The sequence below is a fragment of the Gekko japonicus genome, unplaced genomic scaffold, assembly GCF_001447785.1.
Source record: "Gekko japonicus isolate JY-2015 unplaced genomic scaffold, Gekko_japonicus_V1.1 scaffold189, whole genome shotgun sequence".
In the NCBI taxonomy this organism is placed as follows: Eukaryota; Metazoa; Chordata; class Lepidosauria; order Squamata; family Gekkonidae; genus Gekko; species Gekko japonicus.
Genome location: NW_015163608.1, coordinates 1,051,658 through 1,077,040, shown reverse-complemented (window position 1 = coordinate 1,077,040; position 25,383 = coordinate 1,051,658). Strand labels below are relative to the sequence as shown.

The window sequence follows — 25,383 nt, the reverse complement described above, 5'->3', positions numbered from 1 at the left end:
GCTCTCTCTCTCTCTCTCCCTCTGTGTGTGTGTGTTGTGTGTGTGTGTGTGAGAGAGAAAGAGAGAGAGAGAGAGAGAGAGAGCGCTCCAAGGAGCTAGAGAAGAAGCCAAAAATGATGCAACAAACAAGAGAAAGTTCCAAATTCCTCTGGGTTTATGGGAACTTTATGGTGGGGAAATTATAAACCAGTAGTCAATCCCTAATATTTATACTTCTCAAATGTTCTCAGAACTCTCCCATATTTTCCAAGATGGTTGCCACCCAAGTAGACCAACAAAATATGAGGCGGAGGACTCTGGCTCCCCTTGACTATAATAGTCCCAATAGGCTATAATGGACCCTTATTATGCGTTTCAGTATGATTTGTAAGCTGCCTTGAGTCACTGGGAAAAGTGGGATATAAATATTTAAGTAAACAAGTAGTTTAGGCAGATTGATAACATTTAAGCAATTAACATTTAAGCAATTTCCTGTTTATTAAGTTAGGCAGGTTGTTCCACCTCTGTTATACTTGACCTGTACTACTGGTTGTTATATTTCACTAAAAAAACCCCAAAGTAGACTGCAAGAATCCCCCCCCCCGGTGCTGGTATGTTTTCTAAGGTTCAGTGTAGGGCAATGGTCCGAGGCCAGGTGGACTGGGACGGGTAGTGGACTGGGACGGGTAGACCTGTTCTCCAGAGGCAAGGTCTACCAGTATAGTGGAAAGGGGTGGGTGAAATGTGATGATTCTGTTTTCTCTTATAATGTTTAAATTATTCTTAAAATATATCTTAAATACAATTTAAAAGAATTTATTCTGAGATTTTTACAAGGCTATGGAAATAATCTAAAAAACTAATTTACGTGATAGTCAAATGTAGCCTCGCTCACAACTTTAATGCTACTAGCTTTTTTTCACTCACAAGGTAGAATTTCTGCTCACAACACTGTGGAGCTTAGAGGGAACATTGCCTAGCATCCATAGATCTCTGGATCAAACAGTAAGTTTCAGCTAATGTGGCCACTAGCAGCTGTAGCAGATCATTGTTGAATACAACAGCTTCCACTAACAGAAGGTTATGCTGGATACCATGAAACTTTCTTAGTGCAGTGCTTAACTGCTAATGAAAATGACTACTTCTATGAAAATATATATCACTTATGTGAATGGAAGGAGATACTGGAGCCAGTCTTAAGAGAAGAGAAGAGATTGGATTTATCAAGATACTGGAGCCAGTCTTAAGTTACTTATGCTTCAGATTTCTTATTACTATATATACTGGCTTAGCTTGAACCATAGTTCTGCAATTGCAGATACCCCTGCAGGGATATCTTTACCACAGGCACAGCTGTTCAGTTTGTCTGGTGTAATAGTTAGTGGACACACATAAGAAAGGCTTCAGAATGTTACTAGAGATTGTAATAACCGATACAGTACCTAATAACCGAGAAGATAACCGAACCGAGAAGACAACAACCACACCACCTGGGTGCCGGTAGGCAGCCCCTCCCCCTACTTCATGTGCCCTTAGTTAGGGAAATACGTTCTTAGAACACCCTGTAAACCGCCCAGAGACCCCTAGGGGTTAGGGCGGTATAACAAGTCGAATGAATAAATAAATAAATAAATAAAATAAAAGGGAAAAAAGAGAACAAGGTCATGTGCTGCTTATCATCACAGCAAGAACATGAAGACAGACAGGTTCTTGACCAGAATCAACATGTGCCCTGGGGAATGAACAGAGACCCTGGTTAGTAGTAAAATCCAAACACATAACTCAGAAATCCCTTCCCCTGTGTGGGCTGTTCAGAGGGCCAATATTCTCTATGGGCAGATCATGGCCTATGAAAAGGGATTCAAGTTTAGCTGCTCTTTGGATTGATGTGATAGCAATAATAGAATTTACTGTCAGTGCAAAAAGGCATTGGAAGTAGAGTGGCTCTTTTGGAGAGAGTTAAATGGAAGAAGTGACAGAATCCTCAGCACACATTCAGAATCCAGATGGTAGAAAGATCAAAGAAACCACTAGAGAGAATGCTGGAGTGGCAACACTATGAAAATATACACATTCTGGTTGATAAAGAAGGGAAGGATGTCTAACCAAAGAAAATCAAAATGTGCCCAAACTCATTTAGTGAATCACTCTGAAATCAATTTTTAGTAGGGAAGCAGCAATCTGACCTAGGAGATTCAGCATTTAATAGTTTAAATAAGGAACACTGTAAAACACTGCATGACTTCCAGGAAGATGAAGCTTTCCCCGAACTCTGACTTCTTATAAAGCAGATAATGCCTTAGATCTGGTCCAGATCTTGGAAACAAAAGCTGCCATTCTGTGCACACCTACCTGGGAACAAACTCTACTGAACCTAGTGGGACAGGCTTACAAGTAAACTTGTCTAGGATTGAGTTAAATTTTCAAAATATAAGAATTCTGATGATCTCAAACATACTGTTTTAGTATATTCATATCTATTTAAATATATATATATATATATTAAACAATTCTATGCAATGTTAGTGCTGAAACCATCAATGTCGGTTTGTTATAGTGGGAAGCAGTATAATTCCTATTATATTAAAGGGGAAACATATTCCTTAATCTTTGCCTTAGGACATACAAGAGGTAAACAGCAGGACTCTGAATGGTATTTCTCTTTCCTTTGTTGCCTATAAAAAGCCAGTCAGCTGACAGGCATAACTCTAAAAACATTCATGAGTATGAAGATGTCAGTTTGTTTAACATGAGGTTGTGATATTTAGTAGACAAGTTAGAATGACTGAAAACTATTTTATTAATTGTAATTTTTTTTGAATGCAAGGACTTATTAAAAATACACATGAATGGTATAATCTCAGAAAAGGCATCCTTTTCTCTCACATGGGGAATCCCAAAATAATATCTGGTATGAAAAAAATACCTGCAACGTTTAAATACAAAGAAAATATGCTTCTTTCATTAGAACTGCTTTTATTCATACATAATCTGTTTATAGATTTAATTTATTAATTGTCTGATTGAATAAACTCATATAAAATAGTTGATTTTTAAAACAAGCTGATACTGTTTAATATTATTTTCCTATTTAAGATTGATATGTTGGCATTTTAAGAAAAGTCACAAGGAGAAAAATAGAAGAATATAGTATACTAGACTATCACATGTAAACAAATGATACTTTCAGATTATACATAGACATAGTGTCTGTAACCAAAAGAAGATAGTTGTAAATTTAAAACAATGGATGAAACAAACATCTCTTCTCCCATTTTTTCAAACATGTTTCTAATATTTGTCTGAACCCTTTGGTATTAAACAGAGGTTGTCTGAAAGCCATGCACATGTTGCCCTCATTGCTAAATCACCACATTTTCTTAATATGAAGAATAATAAGAATCACACACACACACAGAAGGACAAGTGTACAGAATCCAATGCTGGTGTTGGCCCATACAGAGACTGAAGGGAACACAAACTTCCTGGCCAAAAGAAAAGAAAAGAAAAGAAAAGAAAAGAAAAGAAAGAAAAGAAAATTACAAAGTCATCAGGAAAAAAACCATAACAAGATTTTAGCCTAAAATGGAGAAAATATTACTATTGAAAGGAGCATCCCTTGTTAAACTATTATTAAAAGTTCCACAAGAAGTGCCGCTACATTATTAAAAAGTAATATTTTTGGCTGTTACCTGCTGTTGAAGGGATTTTCTCCTGGGATTATATGAGTGCTGTCTTTCCCCACTAAGAGTTTGATGCGATCATAGAATGACTTTACAGCTGGTGAACCAGAGTGACTCTGCTGTATAATATCTAGGGGGTCACGTGAGCCACGGCAGAGCATGCTATTCTGACATGTTGATTGGAGGCAGCAGTCTGGATCCAGGCAGTCAACAAGACCATCTGAAAAGAAGAATACATAGGTTATGTTTTGAAACACTTGAGTATGGAATGGTCCCTAATGATTTCATAGTCCACAAGCATTCAAAAGATTTACTTTATAACGCATGGTATTTGCTTATCACAGAAAAAACAAATATCATGATTATATACACATCGGGTTGGATCCTGCTATGCAATAGTAGAAGATAAGTTTTATTTTAACAATTGGTGTGCAACTGTTGTTTGTGAAAGACACTGTACAGGAGCCTATTTAAAGTCAAGCAGTGATTTTTCATTTCCAGTCAATGTTGCCATGTACAAAAATCAACAGGCTGCATGATGCAGCCATTGATCCATGGGAGGTATGATGTGATTTATTTATGGGAAGCACTAGGTGCTGATATATACCCTGAACTCTGTCTTGAGCAAACAGAAATGGAAGATCAGGTGCAGTCAGGTTGACTTAGTTGCAAGGGCTCTTTGCAATTACTTTTGCATTTCCACTTGCTCAAGAGTTCAACTGCAAGTGGAAGGGTTCTCTGGGATCCAACACAATGAATATATACTAGCTAAACAAGTGTGCTGACACTACTGTACAAACGACAAGAACTTAGCTTTAGGAGATTGCCTCCACCATGACCTTTAAAACTGATTAAGAATGTTCTTTTAAGGAGACCAAATCAGGTTTCCAAGGGTATATGGAGAGGACAGTTACTGCCTCTCAGCTTGGGAATTCTCAGGATGTCTGAGCTTCATGGGCTATATTGCAGCCTTTTTATTATGCTACCCTAACATATCAAAGTATCACCCACGGTCAATGCTGTCCCCAAATTAAAAGTGAAATGGCAGCAGCTGCAAAGTTAGCACTATTTCCCCAACAAATTCCAAGAAAAAAATGTTAAATCCGTTGTTGTTTGAGCTATGGATTATTTCTTTTTAGGTCAGCACCCTATTTACATTAGGATTCCCATTCATCTTGAAGCTCTCTTCCATTATGGAGCTAGTACAGAATCTTCCTTCCTTCCTTCCTTCCTTCCTTCCTTCCTTCCATCCTTCCTTCCTTCCTTCCTTCTTACAGCATGCAATCATATAATCAATGTTAGAACATAATTGGGTTCAGATAATAACTCAAGGCAGTTTTTCTATTAAAGCCAGAACACTCCCCCCACCCGGCCTCCTGTTCTGTCTGGGCTTGTGACACATCCACCACTGTGAACTAAAGACGTTTTTTTGTGGCATGGTTCAGGGAACTGTCAGAGAAAAGAATACTACTGATAAATTAAGGAATCAAAAAGGCAGGACATGGGATAAAAATTATTCCTACAAATTTATATTTACCTGCTCAAGCTCGAATTTGTGTTTTGTAATTTCCATTATTGAGATATCATGTCTTATGCCTATAACGACCTCATCAAGCAACATGATTACAGGCTGCAAGAGTTGAACACTGTTGACGACACCATGAACTTCAAATTGGCACACCAATCTCCCAGTGGCCTGTCAGTCATGAGAATAACATCTTCGTGCCAGCAAGCCTCCTTGGATATAGTCTGACATTGCAATCTTCAGTAAATTACTCTGTCACTGCCAATCTTACAGTTATCTCGCAAACAATCAAGGAGGCAATCAAACCCTTCTGAAATCTCAGTTCAAGACCTAGGGGGGCTAGAAATGTCTCCATTCAATACCAGTGAGACACCTGGATATCATCCCATCAATATGGAAAGGAAATACACACCCATATGTGTACAAAAATAGTACACATACATAAGTTTCATAGCCTGAACAAAGAACCACCTCAACAACTGTAATGGGTTTAACCTCCCAGTTCCACAATAACGCTTATTAATGTTTCTTCATTTAAATCACTCTCACTGTTTCAGAAACGTATGAAGTTCTTTCTCTTAAAGCATACAGTAACATATCTGTCATTATGCAATTGTAGCACATTAGATTATTTCCAAAGTACACAAGTACAAACAAACAACCTTGAAAATAATACATCCAAAGAGTACAAAAGCCCATTTCCCATAGACTTTCCATAAAACATAGCTGACCTGGAAATGTATGTAGATCTAGCACTAATATTAAGTATCTTTGAAAGTCTAATTTAGTACTTTTAAGTAGTAGTTTGAAAGAAAATGTAATATGGCAGAACTTTCCAGAAGTCCCCAAACAGTACAGTAACTCTTCACATAGCTTATTTTACTTCCTGCATTTATGCAAACACACACACATAAAACACTCATATCTACTGCTGTATACAGTGGAAGCATATTATTGCTGTATTGATCCTGGATAACAAGGCCACAAAGTAATATACTTTTCCTGTTTTGCATAATAGATTAAAATGCATATGTAGGTTTCCTCAGTTTCTATGGAAAGGATTCCTGAAAATCTTGGACATACCACACTTTGATAAAAAGTCGACCCATTCAAAGAAGCTGTTAAAAACTTGACTATTTCCTAATGCACAGATTTCATAGTTTTATGGATAGTAATTAGATACATTGGCACCAAATTTAACGTACACTGAGAAGTCCAAGAGTCCTTTGAATAATGTGATGGATACATATAAAAATTGATAGCTGGTACGAGTCATGACAGGAAAAAGCAAATATTATAGCAGTCTATCCTTGTCCTGCCAGCAATGTGGCTATTAACAGTTCTGTGGTATGGATTTTCTCGGGAGAAATGTATGGGATAAAGGGTCAACTGTCACTCCTGTGTTCTGATCCAGTCTGGACCATTACACAGCCACTTTTTAATCTCAAAAAATGTTCGGACATCCCATCACGGATTTCTTGCATAATGTGCAGGTGATTCCAATTGGGTTTACCAGATTTTATAGAAATCTTACAGAAATCGTGTTCCAACACTATGGAACAGGCATCATAGGTAAAATATTGTAAATCTGAGAATTATAGGTGGAGGCTGCCTTCATTCCCTTCTTTATCAAATATTTTTTCACAGTCATTCTTGTTCCAGTTGATCAATGGAGCCTCTTTCATACTTCCCATTCCTCCCCTCCTTCTGACACTGGAGGAGCTGCAGGTCTCAGATCCACCTTGCCCTCCATCCTGTGTCAATCAAAAGAGCTAACTTGAACTTTTCCAGACTTTCCTTCATCACTTGAGTCTTCAAAAGTCAGCTCTTTTGCTATTGCGCTGTTCCTATAAGTGAGTAGCCTTCCCAATGCCAAACTGCATACTGCCACCACACTGCCAACTTAAACACACTTTGCACTTGTACTTTGCACTTGCACTTTGCACTTGCACATGTTCCTATACTCTTGCTTGCTCCCATTCTGTGTGCCCTGGCATGCAGTATTCTTTCCCTTTGTTTATGTAGTTCCCTTTGTTCCATGTAGTTCCAGTAGAAAGCATCCTTTCCCCGGCTGTTACTTTTGAGCTTTGAAAAGGTGATGCTGAGGCTGAAAGACCTGTGTGGATGAAAAGCCATTCAAGACGGATGGCTGCACTAAGAAGGGAAAAATCGTCTTCTGTCAGTGCCTTATCTTGGCATTTCAGAGAATCCAGACCAAAGCAACAGTCCTATTGATTTTAGTATGCTGGGAACTGATACATATTAAAAATGATCTTAAGAGATGTTTCATTGATGGTGACAGCATATATCTTACTGAGATCAATTTGCAGCAAAATATTCCAGGTTAGTGTAATCTCAGGTTGTTCTGGGACTGTCAGGAAAAAAATTATTCACCTTCATCTTAGCAAATGAGAATTAACACATTCAGTTGAATATGTATTTCACAGGGTTAGTATTCTGAAGTTAATGGTCTATAAAAGCACCACATGATTTCTGCTTTTCATGTTTGACACAAAATTCCTTTGTCCACAAATGTATTATTTTATTAATGTAGAATTTGTTGGCCACTTACATAACTTATATGGAGCTGCGGTGGCTCAAGTGGTTAAGACGCTGAACTGCAGGCTGTGGAAGGTCAGTAGTTCAGCGGTTCAAGACCCGGGTGCCGCAAGACAGGGTGGGCTCCTGTCTCTAGTTCCAGCTCCTGCCAACCTAGCAGTTCGAAAGCAAGAAATTGCAAGTAGATAAATAGGGACCACTTCGGTGGGAAGGTAACAGCGTTCCGTGCGCCTTGGTGTTTAGTCATGCCGGCCACATGACCACGGAAACGTCTTCGGACAGCGCTGGCTCTTCGGCTTTGAAACGGAGATGAGCACCGCAACCCTAGAGTCGGATTCGACTGGCTTTCGAGCAAGGGAACCTTTACCTTTACCTACATAACTTATTAATACAGAAAGTCTTGGCCACACTCCAACCTACAGTTATTTAGCTCAGGATTGTGACCCTAGTTTATAAGATGTTTTAGTATTCATCTCATCAATTCTCTTGAGAACTCTGTGAGGGCTGTATTCCCTTTCCCCCTATTTATATTGCAGAAATTGAGGCTGATGGTATTTTAGCAAAGTTCACTCAGTAAGCCCCAACTAACTTACATTTTAAATTCAGGTTTCAAATGTCCACATACAGCATTCTACTGGGTACATCATACTACCACAACTAGCATGTTTGAATCAAATTTGCATTTATTTGCTTCCATAGGACAGACATTGCTAATTAAAGAGATAACCCAAAAGGTTTTTAGGAGTAGTTTAAACGTGGCACAAAGGTAGCTTATCTCTGTGTATTCCATGTGTCAGTTTTAAACCAAGTCTTGTTGCCATCCAGCCTCTATTTGCCCTTCCATTTTGTCACCAAAACCAGCTCCTGTCTACCTGTCACATAAGATCCTAAAATTTAGTGCTGGACTATCCCCAAGACAAAGCCTGAAGGTCAGCAGAGAAAGGGCAGGATTGTGTACACCCATCTCAATCTCATCTTGCCCACTAGGAGATAAAAGCAATCTTAGAGTGAAGTCAGCTTCTTCCTTGTCTAGCCTTAGCTGGGTTTGATCCAAAGTACCAGGAGCATAGAGATGTTCATGGAACTGAACTATCCATCTTCCCCTGCAGCCTACTGAGCCCACTGAATGACAGGGTACCCTTGCAAATAACATCAGGAAGGGCAAAGTGGGAGGTCTGCAGTGGGAGGGGTTAATCAGCAGAAATCATGCTGCCCACCAGCTGATAGTGCCATCCTGGAAGAACACTTTTGGATCCAACCCATCAATAAGTCTAAATCTGTGGATACTTAAATACAGAGACAGGGGCCATGGATAGCCAAGACTTATCTTTCTACAAACCTGAGAAAAGCTCCTGGATTTCAGAAAAATCTGAAATCTAAAAAAACCACCAAAAATGGGGGGTTAACCTTCACCAAAATGACAGAAGCAGCGCCTGTAGTTTCAAGTACTCAGTGACTGTTGGTAGGCAACCACAACAGTATTGCCAGTATTCAAGACTCGGCTGCCATCGGTAAAAGGCAGGGGGAGGGACAAACCCTTTTCAGGGGTGTTTTGGCCACTGAGGAAGGACTCATCAGGGCTGGGCATGGCAGCAACCACCAGGCAACTTTATATCATGTGACTTTGCATGACTTACCAGGACATAGTTGGTTACTACTTTAACAGCAGTCACCCCACTGTGGTATAGGGGTTAGACTATCAGACTGAACCCAGGTTCAAATCCTCACTCTTCTGTGGAAGCTCACTGGAAAACTTTGGGTCAGTCACACAATCTCAGCTTAACCAACCTTGTTATTGTGAGGTTGTTGTGAGGATAAAATGGAGAAGAGTACAATGATGTAAGCTGCGTTCTCCATTGGGCAGAAATCTGGGGTATAAATGAAGCAAATAAAGAATAAATATAGCTAAAGATTGGGGAGGGGTTTGGTGTGGGGTAAGGAGAGAAGGAAATAGGGATGGCTGAAGATATGGGAGCTGCTGGGAGGAGAGGAAAATAGAAAGTGTGGGGAAGCAGATACAGAGGAAAGTGCCCCCCAAGTCAGTGTTCCCTCTAAGCTGAGTTAGTGTGAGCTAGCTCACAGGGTTTTTTGCCTCTGGCTCACACATTTTTGTCTTAGATCAGGAAGGATGGCTCCAGAGCAAACTAACTTATGCAGTAGCCAAATTGCTCACTCACAACTTTAATGCCAGTAGCTCACAAAGCAGAAGTTCTGCTCACAAGACTCCACAAATTAGAGGGAGCATCGCCCCAAGTCCTTGCAAGTTCCTTGCTTTTCAACTGGGCCCAGGCTGGCCAGCACCATGCAACTCACCCGAGCCCAGTGGTTGGCACTGTGTAACTGGGCCAGACATTTTCTGGGGTAAGGTTGCCAGAGAGAAGGAAGGAGGGAAACTGAAGATGGGGGCAGATAAAGGTAGATGGCTGGTGGGTGGGAAGGAGAGAAGGAAGTAGGAACAGGAGAAAGGCTATGGGAGCTTTCAATAAAGGGAAAGAGGAAACAGTGGGGGATGATAAAATAACATATCCCCAGAAATTCTTGTGAGTCCCCCACTTGTCACTTTTAACAACTACAGGTACCACTCTAAGGCTGCGGTCAGACGAGCTGTTTGAGCCAATGTCATTGCTTCTCCCCTCTGGATTTAAAATGCTCATTCAGACAGCAACATCTGTATCCCTTTTCCCAGTTGTCGTCAGCCTGTTCTCACCCTCGACTTTCCAAACACCAGAGAAAGTCCAATCTTTATGGACTGAATTGGTATCACCATGCATTTCTTGATGTCTGAACTCTCTCTTGTGAACTCAAGCCATTTAGGAAGTCAGATTGCACACTTCCATCTTCGCACCATTTAAAAAATTCAGTTAGCGGTGTGCACATAAGTGGATCTTTGCCCCAAGGTTGTGAATCACCGCTTGTGCATTTCTGCACCCAAACATTCTATCAGGATTGGGAGCCCCCAGGGAAGCTGTTTCTGAGTGGCAAATCTCTCCCCCCCCTCCCGTTTCCTGGAGTTGGAAAGTCATGGAAATAGTCCCTAGTTAGGCTCCCATTTCAGCAGGGAACCTGGGGAGGCTGGCATCCCTAATTCAGGGAGACTTGGGTAAAGCTGGAAAAATCGAAAAATCCAGGCCCTACTTCTGAGCAAACGTGGGCTGAATATCTGCCCCAAAAGTCTGTGCAGGACTTCCTGGGCGTGAACCTTGGCTAAAGTGGGGGGTGGATATTAACCAGACTAGAGAGATCACTTCCCCTGGAGAAAATGAATGCTTTGGATGGTGGGCTGTATGGCATTGCACCCTACTGAGATCCCTGTCCTCCCCAGGCTCCATCCCCAAACCTCCAGGAGTTTCCATGCCTGGAGCTGGCAGTTCTACTCCCCATCCCACTTTCCCCCATAAAAACTGTGTTTGCAGAAAAAGGGTTTCCAGAGCTGCTGTTTGAGAGCATCCCATGACTGACACAAAAGTAAATGTACAGAAGACAGTGGAGCTACTGTCATGTAAATCTGCATGTTAAGATGATCATACTTTCCCCATGCATTCCAAGGAAGAGAGACAAAGTGGAGGAGGCTGAGAGGGGCCGCAGTACTTGGCGGAGGGATAGTGGAGCCGTCAAAATAGTGCAGTGCTTCAAATGAGTGCTTCTGTGCACGTGTGCAAGACAATTTTTTAAATTGCCTGTTCCATGGCCACTGTGCAGCAATAATCTGAATGGTCAACCATGGAGTGAGCACATGGTGAGGTGGGTTAAGGCTGGCATGTTTGGAAAAATCTCTCTAGAACAAATAACACCAGATAAAATAGGGCCGTGGCCAGACCAAGCCAAGCCTGTCATCAACTGAAGCCTAAGTAATAATTCCTTACCAAATACTTGTAGGTTCTTTACACTTACCAATCATATGTGGTTAGAGTTCAGCCCATTTTATAAGATTTTATGGAAAGGAGAAGGATGCAGGCATGATCCTCATTTGTTTTTTTAAAGCTGATCAAAGAACAATAAAGGCCAATGTGCTGATAAAAATTAAATTAAATCTGGGATAGGGGATATTTGAATGGCCATTATTCAACATGATATCATGAGAAAGTGTGGCCAGAAGGTGTCACCAGGATGTGAACATCTTTTGGTAGACAACTTAACTTTTTCAGTCAAAAGAGGGAGGTATCAGATACGCATTGGTATCCTGTAAATAGAAACACAGTTAGGGAAGAAAGGGAATAGTCTCTGAAGTACCTTGTTTTATTGAATATTGCCATGCTTGTGTAGCCATAATTGTATTTCACCTTTTATTTCTGAGCACAGGAAGCCCATTGCATTTAAACCCTTTTCTACAAAAGAGATCAGTCAAAACCTCGGTGTGTATAGAAATGGCAACAAGTTCCCAGCGAGAACTCTTAGAAAAATTAGAACTAAGTCTGCTGCACTGCTGTTGTCTGTACTTGCTCATCCAACCGAGTCACTGTCAGAATCAATATAATTAACGCTAGAATCAGCATTGTTAAGATGGAAAATACAAAGGCATTGTTGCAAGTACGTAGAATATTTTCTTAAGTTAGACAAGCAAGCAAGCAAACATTTAGAGACTCTTTTTAAGAAACAGGCTTGCTGAAGATGATGCACATGTATGTGGTATATATTTAAAACTATCAATAACAAATTCCAGTTGGTTATTATAGCAGTGATTCTAAAGACGACTGTGAGCACCAGGTCCATTTTATTGACTCTGGGGAGCCTTTTTTGTCTCCTGTGGTATTGTGGGTATTTGTATTGAGAACCTTATAAATCTTTTGTCTGAGCTGAATTAGAGACCCCTGCTGAGGCAAAGCTTGATGAGGCAAGCTAAATTACATGATTTGCTTTTGTGCTGTGAAATACTTGTATTATCTTAAATGTCAGGAGCCTGATGAAATATCAAATCACAGGATTCACAGTTCTTTAGAAGCAAAGCTTGTCCAAATAATTATTGCAAGGGCAAATTTTACTTTTCTCTCTCCCCCTTTTCCTAGCCAATCTTATTTTCTTCACTAATTCAGAGATGATTTTGTTCTAAGAAGCTCAAAAAACTCACTCTTACATTCCAATAAATAAATAGGTCAAACATACTGTTCAGAACAATGTGTTCTAGAAGTGATTTCCCCCCCTGAACAGAAGAAAACTTTCTTTGGAGACACAGACAGCTTCCTATTCTATTGTGTCAGTCTAAAATAGAACTAACCACTTGTAGATGTTGCGACATAATAGGCCTTCTATGCAGAAATTCCCTCTGATATTCTTCTAGGTAAAAGGCACAAGGCTTTTTTTTTTAAGTGAGGCGGCATCCTAAATGTTTACCTCATGAAAGATTTTAGAAGAGAAGAATTCTGCCAATGAAACACAGATCAGATCAGATGTCATTAAATTTTCCCCATAATTCCTCTAACATAATTATCTCCTTCGTGTAGTAGGTTAGGCTGAGACAGATTAATTGTACAAGGTGACACAGTTATTTTTCACGTAAGAGTGGAGATCTGAACCCAAGCCTCTTCAGTCCTAGTCCTATACTCTAATCACTGTACCATTTAGCAGTACAACACTCCCACACAGCATACCAAGCATACTGGGTGGCTTTGGGCCAATCATTCTTTCTCAGCCTAACCCACTTTATAGGGCTGCTGTGGAAGAAAACGGCAAGGGGGCAACCATGCATGCTACTTTTCTTCTGGGAGGTGAGGTGGGATAAAAATTTGTTGGACTAGTAGAACACAGTAGGCTCATGGGTGCACTGATGCCCTTCTCTTGGATCCCATGAACTGCCTGTAAAAGAGCTGATGGTCTCGGATCTGATGGTCTTCCCCCATGGAGCCCTTTCTGACCTTGGGAAACTTTGTTGCTGGGGTGGAGGGACTCAAATATACTAATAGCTACACTGGTTGAATGGCAGTGGCAGGAAAGGGAACAATCTTGCCCTTTCTGCCTGTTGTATGAACAGAGTTCCATTCATGGAAGAAAAAGAAAGGAACGATTTTTTGCCTTCTTCCTCCTCTCCGCTGCATCTATGTGACCCGTGTGACAATTAGTGCATGCAAGTCCCTCAACTCCAGCAACACACTCTTCCAGGGTCATGAAGGGTTCCAAGAGGGAGAGGAAGGTGGGGAAGATCCGCAGTCCTTGCACCTGTATGACATGGGATCCAACGCCTTGTCTGTTACTGTACTTGTGGCTGAAATTGCCTCTGAATTGGCACACTATAGTTTGCGGCTACTCTCAAAACTAGAACTGTGAAGTATGGTATTTTCAATCCAAAACCCCCTTTCTGCTAAACTGTCAAAAGATCCCTCTCCTGTTGAAAAAACACTCTGACAGCAGAAGAGAGTCTTTGGATCCAACCCCTAATTTTCCGATCTGAATAAAATAACAAACTCGTTTGCTGACAACCAGAAAGCGTAGAGAAAAGAATATATAAAGCTGAGGCTCACTTATATACGTTTGAACCAGCACACAGTTGAAGTTGTATTTCTTTCTCTTTGTGGTTCTATTCCTGCCTTGCGCCCATTACTTAGAGAGCCGAACCACACACTATACTGTTTCTGGGCCTGCTCCAGATCCTGTCAAATCAGATGTGTGCTTGGAGGCCTGTGCTTGGAGCTTGCAGCAGTTTCTGAAACTTATTCTAAGGTACATGGGGTCTCAATTCATACTGGGATCATAGTGGTCAAGGAAAGCCTCCTCCCTGACATTTTCCTAATCTGAAACGAACCCAGGGAGCCACTCATTACATTGCTGGGGAAACTCACATGTATCTATGGTGTAGCCACCCAGGGAAGGCCCCTGTCCTAGATGAGCACCACTGTTTTAACTTTCAGGATGTTTTAATGTTGTATTGTATGGTTTTAAGCCAGTATGTATATTATGTTTTATTATGGCAAGGTTCCTTGCCCCTGTAAGCCGCTCTGAGCCCACTGGGGAGGGCAGGGTATAAATACGAAAATAAATAAATAAATAAATAAATAAATAAATAAATAAATAAATAAATGACTTACTCTCAAGGACTTACCAGAGGCTGGTGGGATCCAGCAATGAGCCAGCACGACAGGGCAGCAGGAAAAAAGCTGTGGCTATTGCCCCTGGAAATGTGCCCACCTGTCAGCTATTTTGTGGTGGTGCTTGCTGGCAACAACATCCCTGCAGCAATGGTAAGCCCTTAGCTGGTGCTGGGAGACACACAGCCTGAATACTTAAGGAAGTCATGCTATGTGGGGAGGGGTGGCTGGGAGAGTGATGGAGGGCCCTAACAAGCCAGGAAAAGGGAACTTGGGAGGAGCTCAGGGGGTGGTGGAGAAAAGACAGGGAATAAAAGGAACAAGAGGAAAAGAGGGTGGCAGGAGACTAGGCTGGGAATGGGATGAAGGCATAAAAGAGAAATAGCGGAAAAGGCACAGGGGAGCTGGGAGGAGGATGGGGTAAAGGAGAAGGCTGGAAGGGCTTGGGGAGTCTTGTCTGGATGTACCTAACTTCAAGCCATTAATGAACAGAAGACCTTTGTAAATAAATCGATTTTTGCCAGAGAAGAGCCAACCCTGTGATGGTTCAGTGTACCTCTGCTCCCTAGGGGGCCAACAGATGGGCCAAATGTAAGTTTCCCCACCAGGACAAAAAGCAGCTCTTACAAAGCCATTTCTAGCATTTGCGGATTAAGCCACCTCTCCCCTTACACCATGGTCTCAATTTCAATTGGGTTCCCAACTGCTGATTAAAAAAATCACTGGAAGCTCTGAACATGGAACACCCAGCATGCTTTTGGCCTGAAAGGACCTGGGGCAGACCCAGAAACAGTGTAATGTGTGGCTCACCTAGGGACTGTATTCAACTGTCACAGCCTATAATTGGTTCATGATAGGAATAAGCCAGGAAATCTTTGAGTCTGCACAGTTCCTTAACCTTCCTTTGTGTGCTGCACCAAGACTGAAGATTTGCTAGATTAGAATTAATTATAGGGGAATTTCAGACAGGCGCTTTCTCCCGGTAGGGAACCGATTCTCAACCGGGTGCTGGTCTGTCATTTCAGACAGAACCCGGTTGAGAATCGGTTCCCTACCGGGATCTGACTGCCATTTCACACTCAAAAGTCTCTGTTCCGTATAGGAACCGGGAGGGAAGCGATTTACCTGTCAACCGCTTCCGAGGAGTCTCCCGTTCCCTCTCCCGGTTCCGATACGGTTCTTTCCCGCCTTTTTTCGGCCGCGTGGGCTTTTTTTTTTTTTGAATGTTCGAATGGGATCGTTATTGCGACCATTTGAGGTTCTGGTATAGCGATATATCGATATATCGCTATAAGCCGAACCTTTTAAAAAAAAACTCCGATTGTCCGCGCGGGAAGAAAACGGCGGGAAAACGAAGCGGTGCGTGTGTGAAACGCCGAACCGCTTGTGAATCGGCTCCTTTCCGGTAGGGGCAAGCCGTGTGTGAAACGGCAGCCCTGTACTGGTTCATCTGGAAACGGAAGACTCCCGGCTTGAAACCGGGAGAAGACGGGTAATGTGAAATTCCCCATAGTTTGTTGTGATATGTGCATCAGGTGGTTTAACAGTGTCTATCTCAGTAAGGTGTCTATAATCTGATCGTGTTGCTACCCCACAGAAAGAATACTGTTGTGCTATGCTAAAACCAGCTGTCAGCCCAGGAGTGAATGGAAGTTCTTTTCAAGAGAATAAGATTGTATAGCTATTCCCATCTGAAATACCATTCAACAGTCCAGAATAGACAGGTTGGCATTATTCTTTTTTAAAAAAAATCCCCGTAGGGATATTTTTTATTTTGCATATACTACAAACTACAAAGAAATATAGGGGAGGGACTACAACTAGGGATAAAGAAAAGCAAACCACACTAGACTAAAACCCCAAGAGAAGGAGATCTTTTCACTGTTAGTAAATATGTTAGTGCCATTAGTTTTATTATCACAATATACTTGTTGAGTTCTTGCTTATAACAATTCACTTCTTGTATGTTATTTAGTTGTTATGAGAGAAGTCTCTGATCATCTTCTTCTTTGCTTCAAAAGGCCATTTCCCATGTCCTTCTGCCTTTACTTCGGCTTTCTGTCTCTAAAATCGTATACCACTCTGGCAGGTCCTGCACCCTTTTCTGCTGCAGAATCCTCTTTCGTTCCCGAGGTAGCAGAGTCACTTGACTTCGATTCTCCCTCTTTAGATTCATCATCTGTCCCCAGATGGAATGTCCTTTAAAGTTTTAATGGTTACATTTCCCATTTTCAGTGGAGTTGCTGATGTTGCTTTTAAAATGGCATCTCTGGTTTGTCTTCTTGAAAACTTGACCACTATTTCTCCAGGTAGGCTATTTTTTAATATAATTGGAGTAAGCCCTATAGGCTGTCTCCCTTTCGTTTACCAGTTGATCCGCTGTTAAGCCTACTACTGGAGCAATGATCTCACTGAGCACCCTCTTCAGGTCTTCCCGATCCGTTTCAGGAACCCCCTGAAACCTGAGAATCATGTTAGCTTTTTCCATCTGAAGCTGCAAGACTCGATTCTTTTGGCAATTCTGCTTCATTTCCACCTCTCCCATCCTTTTCTTCAACATCTTACTTGTGGTGTCAATCTCTTTAATTTTCTCGTTTGCCTGCTCCACTTTTTTCTCCATCTCATTCAGCTGAAGCTGCTGTGCCGCAAAGTTTTTATTCATCACAGTCAACTGCTGGTTAATACCACCGAGTTGTTCCATCACCGGCTTGAGCATATCCGCCAGGAGTTTGAGGACATCTGCGCCCTCTTCCGGTCTCGGACTCTGCCCGCCTGGCTTCGTTTTAAACTTTCTCTGCTGGGCCGCCATCTTTCCCGTTTTGTTTATAGTTTCTGCCACTTCCCCACAACTCAGAAAACTCACCAAACGACTTTGCAATTCAGATGAGTCTTTCAAAACACTTTCAGTTTACTTCCTCCCCTCTCCCCCTTCGTGTCTTAACCGCTCATTCGCAAAAGAGGCGTCCCTCTTTGCAATCTCTGTTTCCAATTGTGTGTGTGGGGGAAAATAACTTTTTAAAATACTCCATTTTTATTCAGAACTCACGTCCATTGTTGGCCAGTTTATCTGACCATGCTCGGTTTTACGCCACTCCACTCGATCTCCGGCGCTTCTCCTGGGCAGTCCACCTTATGCCCGAAGGCCACTCAGCGACTGGACCATCAGGGCGGAGGGGAGCCTCAATTCTCCGGCATTACGCCATCGAAGAGGCTACCCCTCAAAAGCCCCCTGGCCTGGAGCCTATTGCAAATGCTCTGCGGGGGTGTCACGAGGTGGCACCCCTCGAGGCCGCTGGTGTGCGATTCGCTCTCCTCCGTTGTGAGGAGAGCATCCGCCATCGCTGTTCCGTCAACCGGAAGTCGACAGGTTGGCATTATTAGATGGTTCTTACTCCTGTGAAAGGATTGCAGCCTAAATGCACTAGATGTTTGAAATATCAATGTTCAGGCAAACCCCCATTCCATATTTCACCTAATTGGGAATATCTATCAAGAGATGAAACAGAACCATCTCAGAAATGACACTTTGCTTCTAGAACTTCCATACAACCCTGGCATTGCACACATTTTAAAAGAGGACAATGTTTTCTTCTTGTTTCAGCAAACTTCTCTGTGATAAATGATTGGTTTACGTCTAAATCACTGCTGAAATGGTTTTATGAAATGGTTTGGGATTCTTATTGGGGAGAGAGAGAGATGCAATAATTCAGAGGACTGTAGTTGCCCATTGTTCAAAACTGGTCTATATGATGGACCCTTTGTGTGATCCAGCAGGATTGTTCTTATTATACATTTAAATATCATACTTCTGAAATATTAGTGCTGGGGGCTTCTGCAGGTACTGCTATAACTCTCTCGCACTTGATATTAATACAGGGGCCCTTTTGTTGGCCCCACAGTTGTTACCCAAGCTAAAGCAAGAGAGCAACGAGGGATACAGAAATATATTTTATCCCAGTGAACAATGCCATTCTTTTGTATCAGAGATAAAAACTGCCAAGGCATTCCAAAGCTCAGACAGGCTGTGCTGTGAGAAGTTTTTAATACTAAGAAGGAACACAGCTGCATCAAACCAAAAGCACTGAGGCAGAACAGTTTGTGAATCCATCTATTCTCATAGCTCTTAAGGTTTGCAAGCAATTCAACTGCTGCCTTTAATACAGGAAATCCAGAAACACTATGTAGTTGAAAACAAATGTTAACCTTTTGTCACCTCATGGATCTTGTTTTCAAATACTTTAACTCTCTGAATTACGTCTATGGTATTTTAAGTGGTTGTATGTGCCATTTAGGGAGATTTACAGATTTTAATCACAATCCTATGAGTATTAGATTCATCATATAATCTTGAATAACTGTTCATAATCCCCAAAAAAGATACTTAACAGTTATTTAAACTACTGAGGGCTTGATTAGAAATGGAATTAAATTTTAAAGGATGCTGCAAAGAGTAAATTAATGGACTTCAAACATCTTCCTAAACCTAAAAAGTAGAGTGGAATGAAAGTCTTTACCAGGGAGCTGGCCCCAGGAAAATCCTATCTTTTAATTAGGCAGCTTCCTTTGTAAAATTATTTTATTAAAAAAACCCCACACCCTTCTATTGAAATATTTTTAATGAAAATAGTCGAACCTGATCTTCACAAAATCAGAAAGAAGCATCTCATTAAACATATTTGAGTTTAGTTCTACCCCTAGTCATACTGGAATTTTGTATTCTATCTTTGTTGTGTGTGTGTGTGAGAGAGAGAGGGGGGGGGAAGGGAGGGAGGTGTTGGAGGTTCCACTGGGTTCTACTGCATTCCTCAAATTGAGACTCATATCTAACCATAACAAAGTTTGAGTCCAGTGGCACCTTTAGGACCAACAAAGTTTTATTCACAGTATAAGATTTCATGAGCAAGCACACTTCCTCATTATACTATCTGAGGAAGTGTGCAGGCACACGGAAACTTATACCATGAATAAAATTTTGTTGGTCTTAAAGGAGCCACTGGACTCAAACTTTGTTCTGCTGCTTCAGACCAACATGGCTACTCCACCGGAATATATCTTACCATAATTATGAATGCACAATTCTCTTCCCAAGGACATAAAGCAAGTCTGCCAAAAAGTCATAATTCAGCCTCTAAAAGTTGGGTTTTTTTAGTTTGACTTTTCTCCTTGATGGATCGGAGGTAGCTTTATATACACCATGCTTATGGGGGAAAAAACCTTTAAAGCATGGTTCTGACTCATAGTCACTACATGGCATGGCAAAATCCTAGATTTTACATCTCCTTTGTGAGCAGTTTTCTAGTTTTAAGGCTGTAGCAGCTGGACATAAGAACACAAAGAAGGAAACACAAAGAGAGAAATCACTAGGCATCAGAAAGAAACCTGAACCATCCTTCAAACCAGCAGAGAGAAAAATCTAGTAAACAACTCTTTACCTACTTAAAATACTTTATCTTAAAAGTACAACATCATCACTGTTTTTCTGCTAAAGATAATTGCCAACAGCCATACAATTATGGAGAAATTCTGGTTAAGGGCACCCTGTGGTGCACCCACCGACAAATGTTTAAGGGAGAAGGAGGCATGAAAGCATGTTAACTCAGCAGCACCATGGGAGGAAAGAGAGAGGCTACAAGAACAAAAGCGTATTGGGCTATAGTAAGTCAGACTCAACAGTGATGGAGGTGTAGCAGTAGGAAAAGAAAAATGGAGAGATGAACCTCTGCTATGGAAATGGGAAAGTTTCTATGAGGCCCCTTATTAAGAACTCCAACAGAACTTAGAAAGCCTGCTCCAATAGACATGAAAAATATTTTGATTAGCAGAAAGAAGGCTAGCTTCAACTCCTTTCTCAGGTACCAGTCTCCTGGGTGACATTGGCAAGTCCTTTGGGCAGAGTTTCATGATTTTCATCAACACAGACCACTAAAAAGGGCCATCTTGAAGTGTCTTAAAGGAGCTGCAGAAAATGATTGGACTAACACTGCAGGGCTCCTCCTTACAAATATCTACGGGGAAGCAGCTATCATGTAGCTAAGGTAAGGTGTGAAGGTGAGTCACCAGGTGAAATTAATTGTATAAATGTAAGGTAGCTAGTGAGAAGATGCCTGTATGTTTTTCTTGAAATTCTTATAATTTTATTGGCACTGAAATCTCACCAAAACCTTTCCCCATGCTTTGTGGTTGCTTCCATTGAATCATTGAAACCCTGCAGCAAACTCCTTCATATAAATGGTGTGATATATGGAGCAGACTCCAGGTGGCTACTCATCTGCTGTTTGCTATCAAAATGGTCCCCAAAGAATCTATATACAACATTTTATCTAGGTTCCAATACAAAGTTATTGGATCCCCCACTCCAGGGGACTTACCAGCAGGAAAACTAGATTTTGGCCTGCATCACTGACAACACAGTGACATCACTTCTGGCACATATCAGTGGTCAAGGTAGGAAGGGGCTCTTAATTTTGCACCTTCATTAACACTCATTACTTGGAAAATGTTGAACGAAGTTCAGTTAACAGATCAATTTGTTCTAAGGTTTATTACAATACAGCACCAGGCACAGTACAAAAGATGGCCTAAAGTTTTAAAATATGCCTTTTGGATAAAGCATGCTCATCACAAGAAGCCCACTGTGTTGATTCACTGTGTCAGATTGACTGAGTTTAGAGCTGGAAGCTACTTTGTTCAAATTTAGAAAAAAGTTCCTACATGTAGATTTAAAATGGGTAATTTCATCCATCTCTTCTTCTTCCTCTTTCCTCATCTCTTCTAATATTTGCTTTTACTCTGTGTAGTGAGCAGGCCCATAGCTGGGAGGGGGGCGGCACTGAGAGCAGTAACCCCTGTAGAATTTGCAGCACCCCGGTGGCTCACCGCCCGTGGCCACACACACCCCGCCAGCCATGTGCGCCCACTCCTTATCCTTAGATCACCGCAGCTGCTCAGGACTCACTGGGCAGGCTCCTTGTCTGGGCTGTGTTTGCTGCTGCCTCTTCCTTGACCCACAGCTGTGGGCTCTTCATGCTGCCTGGCAGCTGCTGACCTGGTGCCCGAGAGAGAAAGGCAGTCTGAGCACAAGGTCGACCAAGCAGGCCAGTGCAGGTACACCTAGTGGGAGCCCCTAGAAAGGAACAGGAAGCACTTCCCCAATAAGCTGAGGCACTGAGGCCACAACACTCCAGGCTTCCCTGATGAAGTGAAGAACAGAGCCCCGCCTAAGGAGTTCCACCTTTGGAAGCAAGCTTGAACTCCAAGTTTGCTTTAATGCTTCCATTGCAATGCTTTGCTCCTCCCCACATAAGAACATAAGAGACGCCAATGTTGGATCAGGCCAAAGGCCCATCCAGTCCAACACTCTGTGTCACACAGTGGCCAGAAATACCAGTGTCATCAGGAGGTCCACCAGTGGGGCCAGGACATCAGAAGCCCTCCCACTGTTGACCCCCCCCAGCACCAAGAAGACAGAGCATCACTTGCCCCAGAGCCCCATCCATACCTTGTGGCTAATAGCCACTGATGGACCTCTGCTCCATATGCTTATCTAATTCCCTTTTGAAGCCGTCCATGCTTGTAGCCTTTTAGTGCCCCACCTCCAACAGAATGGGGTCTCACTTTGGCGATTCAGATTTATAGTTGTAAATTGGGGGGGGGGCACTAGAAAGGGAGAAAGAGTCATTTGGAGCCGCTTGCAATTTCCTCAGTTGGCCCAGGGTACATATTTAAAGTTAATTTAATTAGCGCCCCCCAGACATCCCGGCACCACCACCCCAATCCTGGCTACAGGGCTGGTAGTGAGGGTCTTTCTTTCCCTTTCTGCTGCTGGTAGAGCTGTTTTTGTGTCAAAATAGCTTCAAGCAAATATAGTACCATAATCAAAACAAAGTGAGATTGCTACCTTTAAAGTTGTGGCTACTGCCCAAACCTCATGGGAAATGAATGGAGCTTGGCTCTTTCCCACAGTTAAACCCATCACCACCACCATAATTTCGTAATACACACATTGCCTTGAGCAGAAGTCAAAGCCAGCTGGAGAAGCAGGGCATGTAGCAGGGGTGAAGAAGAACAGAGAGAACAAAAGGGCGGAGAAAGAGGAATGAGGTATGTGAAAGGTGACATAGAAAATTATAGAAAAAGGATGGACGTGCATGGAAAGAGGGAGGGGGGGAAAAGTGAACTTGAAAAGGATGAGGAAGGAACAGAGAAGAGGGTGGGCAGCAGGAAAGCACGTGGACACAAAGAAACTCATTGACAGGTGCTACTTTTGTGACTGCTGGTCAAGATGGAACTTTACCCTTATCCAACAAAGTGATTATTTTCTTCTTATTTCCATTACTAATTGCTGAACTCCTTGTTAATTACTAATTGTTGAACTTTTACACAAAATATTTCATATTCCACTGAAGCCACCAGACTTAGCTCAACTGCTTTAGGGAGAAATTGTGACTTTAAAAAAATGTTGTTTTGAAACTTAAAAAGATAAGCAAACTATGGTGCCTTAAAAATCGAGTCTTTCTCTGGAAATGTAATTGTATAACTCTGGGGATGACATAACAAGAGCTCTTGTCCACTGCCAATGAAAAAGTCAAGGGGAAAAAAGCCTAGATAATTCTTGATCATGCCAACAAGCTGTATCTGCAAACCATGGAAAATAACATATCATAAGCTATCTTTGTCTAGTACCATTTTACCCTTTGCCACTGGCAGGTATTTAAGACTATGCAACATATTCTGCTCAGTCATCTGCTGATCCAGTTATTGGATGAACTGTGAGGCATTCTGATATTTCTGAGACTTTTGCTCAACAGATTGCATATCTGATGGAAACACTGAATCCTAAAACTCTAAGCCATTCAGATTCTAGACGTAAATCCCAGCAACTACATCTGTGTTTCACCAGGGACGAATCAAACCTTCCATTTTTAAAAGCAGCCTTTCCGGTCACATCATTTCCCCCACAAGAGCATTTCTTTCTCCATCTCATTTGTTTCAAAGGAAATGTAACAACAACACTTGACAATCGTAGGAGAAAGGATCTTTCTCTAGTAAAATGACTCCTGACGAAAAACGGCACATAACCCTTTGCTCTTTAGGGACTGGGAATTGGAAGACTTTTGCTCACCTCCCTCATTATCCTTGTTATCAGCACAGGAGGTTTCCATAGCAACATTGCATCCAGGCCCTCTCCAGCCGGTCTGGCAGACACACTGCCAGCTGTTCTGACCGAGTATGCATCTCCCATTGCCATTGCACAAATCAGGGCAGCCATCTGGTTGAAGAAATGAAGAAGATAAGTACAAGAAATACTGATTTGCACGAAGATTCTACACTCTAGGCACATTAATGTTACTGAGCACTCAAAAAGAAAGCTGAGGGCTGTAGCAAACACACTGGACTCAGTGTAAAACATCCTTCCCATCTTTTCACTTAGAGGTTGACTAGGGGAAGTAGAATGCAAAAGAGAAATAATCTATGAAAACTCCATGTAGCCTTTGAGATCCACTTTCAAAGCCAAACCAAATTAAGACTTAGTCCTTAATTCCTTTCCCCCCCTCTGAATATCTAACTTGACAAATAAACAACCCTGCATGTGGTAAAATTTCTAGCAGCTGTTGTCAAATCGCATGACAACTTTTGCAGTAGAAATCTTCAAATTCTTCTAAGTTTTCCTGTGGAATGAGGTTTATTATGGGATGAGTGTTTGCTGTGTATGACTCCAGTTGCAAAAACAGTAAAGACAATAAATAAATATCTAACTTTACCATACTGCAACCTATTCTCTCTCTCTCTCTCTCAACAAGAGCCTGAGGTTGTGGTTGGATTCCAAAATTTTCTAAATTATTAGGGAGCAAAGGTGTTTTAATTATGCCTATTTTCACTATCCCTCATGGGTCAGTGCCTTGATGTGGCGAGGGGACTTGCGTAGTTCGATGAGGCTGTGGGCTATACTGTGGATGGCCACCCAGGACAGACAGACCACAGCAGAGAACTCAGACCAAGTGTGATCCACTGGAGAAGGAAATGGCAACCCACCCCAGTATCTTTGCCAAGAAAACCCCATGGACAGTAACAAAAGGCTACAAGATATGACACTGGAAGATGAGCCCCTCAGGTCGGAAGGTGTCCAATATGCTACTGGGGAAGAGCAGAGGGCAAGTACAAGTAACCCCAGAAAGAGTGAAGTGGTTGGGCCAAAGCCGAAAGGACGCTCAGCTGTGGATGTGTCTGATGGTGAAAGGAAAGTCTGATGCTGCCAAGAACAATACTGCATAGGAACCTGAAATGCAAGATCTGTGAATCAAGGTAAGCTTGACGTGGTCAAAAATGAGATGGCAAGACTGAACATCGACATCTTGGGAATCAGTGAATTAAAGTGAACAGGAATGGGCGAATTTAACTCAGAAGACCATTATATCTACTACTGTGACCAAGAATCCCGTAGAAAAAATGGTGTGTCCTGTCTAGTCAACAAGAAAGTGCGAAAGGCAGTAATGGGATACGATCTCAAAAACGATAGAATGATCTCTGTCCACATCCAAGGCAAACCATTCAACATCACAGTAATTCAAGTCTACGCCCCAACCACTGATGCAGAAGAGGCTAAAGTGGACCGGTTCTATGA

The 25,383-nt window shown here is 41.9% G+C and overlaps 1 protein-coding gene across 1 annotated transcript in view; it reads right to left on the bottom strand.

Annotated features, from left to right (window-relative positions):
* TENM2 (teneurin transmembrane protein 2) overlaps positions 1-25,383 on the bottom strand; it is a 618,318-nt gene that overhangs the window by 87,438 nt on the left and 505,497 nt on the right. Inside the window, exons 13-14 of the mRNA XM_015407305.1 lie at positions 23,884-24,030; positions 3,672-3,882 (exon numbers count right to left, since the gene is read on the bottom strand). Of these exons, the coding sequence (XP_015262791.1) occupies positions 3,672-3,882; positions 23,884-24,030 (358 nt within the window). The remainder of the gene's footprint in view (positions 1-3,671; positions 3,883-23,883; positions 24,031-25,383) is intronic.